This window comes from Trachemys scripta, chromosome 6 (assembly GCF_013100865.1).
Source record: "Trachemys scripta elegans isolate TJP31775 chromosome 6, CAS_Tse_1.0, whole genome shotgun sequence".
Lineage (NCBI taxonomy): Eukaryota > Metazoa > Chordata > Testudines > Emydidae > Trachemys > Trachemys scripta.
This window is the reverse complement of record NC_048303.1, coordinates 114,877,057-114,883,712: the sequence shown is the minus strand read 5'-3', so window position 1 is coordinate 114,883,712 and position 6,656 is coordinate 114,877,057. Positions and strand designations below refer to the sequence as shown.

Below are 6,656 nucleotides of genomic sequence, written 5' to 3'. Positions count from 1 at the left end.
GGAACCTCTCTTTTGAGCAGTAGTTTGCCATCTGAAGAATTCTGAGGAAAGCCAGCAAGATACCTTAAATGTTTGATCCAGAATCAAACGATTCCTGCAGAGTGTCTTTCCCTTTGTTCTTGTTTAATTCAACTAGTTAAACACTGACGTTATGAACTACATAACTAACCCCAAGACTAGTCGGAGTAACGTACTTCAATCTTATTTAAAACTTGCCCAAGCATAGTCACATGCCACTCTGTTAAGTGGTTACCTACAAGGTGAGAAAAGAAACCAAAAGTGAAGTTAGGCTTCATGTTTGAGCTAAAATCATTTATTGACAAGACAAGCAAATTAAAATATTAACATGGCAATTTTAGCAACTGTACCAAAGTTATAGTTTAGAAGGATAAGGAGTTACCTTTCCTGTTTTGCTTTTTGAAAAAGTCAGCAGTATAAACATGAGCATTTCATTTTTATGTTGTATTCTTTAGCAATCAAGCTTCTCTCACAAGTATTTTCAGTTGCTTTTGATACAAGATTTAAGAACTCAATTAAGTAGTCCCTATTCCCCTACCTTACTGAAATTTCACACACATTTACATGTCAGAATACAAGAACCCGTTTCTCGTTTTTAAGGAATCATGATAGAAAAAAGCAGATTTTAAAAATGGAGGAAAACATTGAATTGTGAGTGGGACATAATAGAAGTAGCAATTGTTCATGGTTGGCCTGGCTTCAGCCAATACAATGGCAATGCTTTGCCTGAGTGGAGAGGACAGAGTTAGAAATTCAGGTATGAAAACAAAAAAGGAAGGTATGTAGGATAAAACAGAGGACGTGTCTAGAAATGAACAAATGGAAAGACAAAAGTGAGTGGCTATTTAGTCCAGATTTCTCTTTAGAAAACCAAGTATAATGAGAATTTTAAACATGAATTACAATTAGAGAATATATAGAATAAAACTGGCCAGAGTATTCACTGACTCCCTCATGCTCACTTCAGGGTTTTGTTGTTTTTTTAAGTTGGCCATTTAGTAATGTGTTTTTATAATGGCATTTCCAGTCTCTTCAACGTAAAGACAAGAAACACAGGACATTCTAACAGAAAGTGCTGCAGGTGGAAGTTTGCTCTTCAAGCATCCACATAGGGTCTGGGTCTATTCTTCTGTTTTGCCTTGTCAGCTTTTTGCTGTGCAGATACATTACTTCCATTCTGTGCCTGAGTATATCTTGCCACAGTGGATACACCATCTACAAACTTGGTCTTATAGAGGACATTTGCATTGTTGAACATCCCATCCTTCAAGGATACCACAATGAACTAAAGAAAGAAAAATGTTTCCACAGCATGAAAACCATAATCTGAACATAAAAGGACAATAGAGATTTTAAAATTAAGATTGATAAAGCTTTCATAAAGTCATATAGGTATGGAAATAGTCTAAAAGCAACAGTTTAGATACACTGCTCCATTTATCCTAATTGGCTATTGTCCTGGGCACTAGTTCTCCAGGAACGTTCTGAATAGGTCACCTGAAACCATAGCAAAATAGAAACCTCCCCTGCCCAAACCACAGAGACAAGATATAAGCCCAGTTCTAGGGTTGGGATCTTTTGGTTGGGCAAAAAAAATAAGGTAAGCCCCATGTATTCGGCCGTCCCAAATTAAGTCCCTGATGCTGAACAAGGCCCCTTCATTTCAGATCAAACCATGAACAAACAACCTGTCACTGACAGATATGAGGTGAGCCTCCTCCCTCATAGTTGGGAAGGGCACTTTACTCTCCCTTGTGACAGCCAGAAGATAGTTCTCTCTTCTTCAGTCCTTCCCACTTTGCATGGGTGGGTCTAGTCCATTTGTTTCACAGAAGCACTTTGCTTAGCCCTAGGCAAAGAACACTTCACGGATACAGATAGTACACGTAGCATGTTCAGAGCTCTCAAATTTGTGCAGGTGAGAATCTAGTCTCAATAACAGTAGGAAGACAGAGACCAGACTGGGAAGTTGGGGTGAGGTATGTCAAACCCATACTGATTCTGTTTCGGATGGTGTGTGATTTGCCTATAAAAGACCCTTCAGTTCTACCACATGAAGACACAGGATCACCTGAAGAACAAACTCCTCCAGCTCTATACATTTTCCTGCCCAAGTTGGAGTGATATGAAGTGTGCCAGGAATCAGTGGAGAGAATGTTCATAAGGGCCCAAAATAGAAGAATAGAAGTTATACTTTTAAGGCAGGAGTCCTCAAACCTCTTAAAAAAAAGTGTGGCCCTTATCTTAATAGATTGATTAATTCACGGACAGAGCCCTTCCCATTTGCTACTATGTACCAGTTCTGTTGGTTACAGCAGTTGGTTACCAAGAAAAACAACATGAGGAAAGTAATGAGTTTTACACTAGAAGGTGAGAGGACGACTAGAACAGGACTCCATAAAAATGTTTCACAGTTTGCAGAATAATCACTGCGACCTCCGTGTTTTAGGCCTCATGAATACAGAATTTCTAAGCACTTACGCTTCCCCAGTTGTATATGCTCACACTCTTGGAGAGTAATGAACTACACAAACAGACCACCACATATAGATATTTGCAAGATCATACCTGGGAATGTCTGAAGTGAGTGCGAAGCATCTGTCCAATGTTCTGCGTGTGAGAAAGATCAAGGGCTGCATCCACTTCATCTAAGATGTAAATTGGAGCAGGTTTGAAGAGAAGCATGGCTAAGATCAGGGACAAAGCCACCAAAGATCTAAAACAGACCAAAGACAGTTAATTCTTTATAAGCTACAGGGGAAAAAAATATTCTCTCCCCCATTTGGCTGCTCCACCAAAGCACAGTTGTGCTGCAGCAAGGACATTCTGTGAGTGTAGACAGACACTAGAAGCTCTGGAGCAGTAGGACAGATAGCTAATACCATGGTTTGGTATTTAACCGAAACTCAGATTTCTGCCCAAATCTTAATGAAAGATATAAAATAACCTTTCAAAGTCTGACTGGTTGGATTGTTACTTTGAAGTTCATGCTGCTGTTTTACTCATTTCCAATTGTGAGTTTTGCTACATTCTCATTGGTCTACATTGTTGCTATGTTAGCCGGTAGCTATTCTGGATGATTCTCTCCCTTCCCCTCAAGAGAGTCGTCTGCTTCCTTCACCACGCTCCCAACAACTGTCTTCTAGGTCTCCACTTTCCAGAGCCACCTTTAAAAGGCACTGCATAGCTTCTGGCAGAGAGAATGGTATTCTCTTCACAGTAACTTACTCCCCCTCTTTAATATGCTAGAAGGGTAGAGAGCTTTCAGTGCCATGGTGGCACTTCTTTTGAACCAGAGGAGGAACACGTTGTATCTAGGAGCCAGAGACTACAAATTAAACATGGGAATAGTACGACACATTCCTCAATACGATCCATTATTTTTAGTTATTGCAACTCTCCTGTAATTTCACTTATGCCACTTCTCTGCAGAAGCACAGTTTATCTTAATAGCTGTGAAAAGCAGTGTACTCATCTATGATTTAAATTTCTCTTTATTCTTGAATGTTTCCATTATGTAGATACATAAAAGTTAGCTCAGTACTTTATGTTATATGTTCTGGATGTTAAAATGTGAATTGGTAAATACATGTGTATTTTATTTAAGGAAAGCAAAACAATCTACCTCTGGGGAAAAAAAGAGGACAACAAAGGAAAAGGAAAACAAAAGCACCACACCAACCTTTGACCTCCACTAAGTTCTGTTAAATTTTCCTTCCAGGTATTTCCTAAGGCAACCTTGAATTCCAAACCATCTAAGGCAGTTTGCCCCTCAGGGGCTGCCAGCATAGCATTGGCCCCAGGTAGAAGAGTAGAGAAAATTGAACCGAAGTCTTTGTTCACCTACAAATCAGACCACCACAAATATTTTCTAAAGGCCTTTGAATCATGAACAATTGCTGTATACTTCAACTAACAAATAGCATTATTAACAAACACTTCATTTCTGCCTCCTGGAGTCAGTTTCTTTTAACCTGATGGAATTGGATGTCCAGCGGAAGATTAGCATGTGCTAGATGGTGAGAAGACAGACTGTACAGAATCCTTTCTTTGTTCCATAATTCAAGACAAAAACATGGTCTAGATCAGAGGTCCCCAAACTGTGGGGCACACCCCAGGGGGCGCAAAGCACTGTTTTGGGGGGTTGCAGCTGGGACCCGGGCCAGCCCCCACGGGGGGGCATGGAGGGAGCGCCACCCAGCTCTGTTCCTGATCCTGGCCCAACTTTGGCCCCTGCCCCCAGCTGAGCCCAGCCTCAGCCCCCTTACTCCTGTCTGCGTCCAGTCCCCCCGAAGCCATGGTCCCGCTCCCGGCCCGGGGAGTGGGAGGGGGCAAGAATTGAGGGAAAGGCAGATAGGAATAAGGGGGACGTAACCCTGAAAAGTTTGGGTACCGTTTTCTTTAATGATTCCAATGAGGAAGTTAAACACATTTGGTTGCATTTCAGTAGTTCGTATGTCAGGTGATAAAATGCTTTGGGATTTCATCTGGATGAAAGGTGCTATTAAAAATAGCAAACTCCTCTTTGGACACACACATATGCAGCCCCCCTACTTAACTCCCTTTGTTAAACAGTAATGGGAAAATATTTGACGTAGTCTTCAAAATCATAGCCTATATTGAAATGCTCAGGGTTGGGACTGTGCCTTTATTTCCCAAGCAAAGTTACTGTGTACTTCTGCACACCTATGGCACTATATTAAAAAAAAAATAATTATGTAATTTCTAATAGATGTCAAGAAGTACCACTGTTTTGTCTTTTGTTGGTGATACCTTAAATATATGCAGCAATAGTTTACATTTGTAAATTAGTGTCTGAAATTTAGATATATTTTAGATACTCTTAAGTACATCCAATCATAAAATTAGACATGTCAAAACCCAATAAGTTATTTAACAAGTATCATAAAATTTCTTTTTTACCCACAAAAGCTTATGCCCAAATAAATCTGTTAGTCTTTAAGGTGCCAGCGGACTCCTCATTGTTTTTGTGGATACAGACGAACATGGCTACTCCTCTGATACTTGTATTAGGTGAATTGAAAAATTCTATTTCTTTTGTTTTTTACAGTGCAAATACTTGCATTCAAAAATAAACAAAGTGAGCACTGTACACTTTGTATTCTGTGTTGTAACTGAAATCAATACATTTGAAAATGTAGAGAACATCCAAAAATATTTAAATAAATGGTATTATTGTTTAACAGTGCGATTAATCACAATTAATTTTTTTAATCGCTTGACAGTCCTTAAAAAAGGAATAAAGTTGATCCTCCATGTTTAGAAAAACACTCTAAAATGTGAAAGCTAAATCTGAAATAACATACCTTTTGCCAGGCAATGTTCAAAGCTTCATTTTTCTTTTGGTCAAGCTCTTCAATAGTTGCAAGTATTTTAGACTTGTCATTCTCTACAATTCTTTTTCTCTTCATTAAGTCATTATACTGGTTTAATTAGAAGAGAAAATTGGTCTCAATTAACTTTGTACTTGACATGTTTGGCTCTAATCCTGTAAATACTCAGATGCTTAACTTTAAGCATGTGAATAGGCCTACTTACAAGAGTAAACTTAAGAATGTGTGTATAACTGCTTGCAGAATCAAGGCTTTCAGTACTTTATTCTAAAATATATTCTAGAAATTTGCTACAACAATTAACAAAGGGTAAAACTAAATCCTGAGGGACACTTCTCTCCCTCATGTTAATAGTGGTTCATTGTAATTTTTACCTATTAATTGGTACAAAAGGATAATTTTTCCTAACCGCGAAAAATGCACCAATCCTAGCCAACTACAGTGATACTAAAATGTCAATTGGCCAATTCGTCCTGAAACACCATGGGCTACAACCCACATTTTTGGCGAGGTTTTCATTTTGATTTAATACTCAATCAAGCATTGCAGTAGACATAGTAATGCTGGACTGATATACTCAGAATGGAACTTTTTAGAAGGAAACTAATCTTTCGTCACGGGAAGTCAGGATTTTCCCCAATATCAATTGCTGATGCCCAGTCGGTTAAAAATGTATTAGCATCCAAGAATAAATAAAATGGGTCATGCTATTGACTTCTAAATTAGACAATGTGTAAAGCTTAAGCAGATCACTTTACTTCTTTGGGACACTGAGTAGTACTGTGCAAGTGATAGAAATTACACTGCCCCTAAACAAAGAGATATGCCACAAATTGTCCAGACTCTTGAGGTTAAAGCAAGAAATTTGTACCCTTTCTTCTGCCTCTGAAAGCATGTTCATAGCTCTCATATTGACATTCCTTCCCAACTTTTCTTTTTTTTCCTGTAGTTTCTGCAGCCTCTGACCTGCTTCTTTAGGATTGTTAGTTTTAAAATCATACGCTGTGTTAGGCTGGCCAAAAAGTTGTTTCTCTGAAGCTATCCACTCATAGTCTTTCAGCAGTTTAGCCACCTGGAAACATGCACAAAAGCACATATGTTGAGAGCATTTACATGAAATGTATCAGCACCCTAAGTTGTTATACAACATTAAATCTCAGTACACAAAATGCAGCTTTGCTGAGCATCAAAAGAACACTGCCTTATATCAAGTACTGAAGAAAAGTCAGGAAGGTCAAAACATGGGGAAAGTTTTTGAATGAGTTTGACCTTGTGACTTGAACT

At 38.7% G+C, this 6,656-nt stretch overlaps 1 protein-coding gene across 3 annotated transcripts in view; it reads right to left on the bottom strand.

Moving 5' to 3' along the window:
• Window positions 1-291: 291 nt before the first annotated feature.
• Window positions 292-6,656, bottom strand: part of SMC2 (structural maintenance of chromosomes 2) — a 32,877-nt gene continuing 26,512 nt past the window's right edge. For 2 of the 3 annotated variants that reach the window (XM_034774568.1, XM_034774569.1), the window contains exons 21-25: window positions 6,244-6,444; window positions 5,346-5,462; window positions 3,701-3,861; window positions 2,587-2,734; window positions 1,115-1,303 (exon numbers count right to left, since the gene is read on the bottom strand). In XM_034774568.1, the coding sequence (XP_034630459.1) occupies window positions 1,115-1,303; window positions 2,587-2,734; window positions 3,701-3,861; window positions 5,346-5,462; window positions 6,244-6,444 (816 nt within the window). Of the gene's footprint in view, window positions 1,304-2,586; window positions 2,735-3,700; window positions 3,862-5,345; window positions 5,463-6,243; window positions 6,445-6,656 lie in introns of all 3 variants that reach the window. The other variant, XM_034774570.1, reaches the window with a different exon arrangement.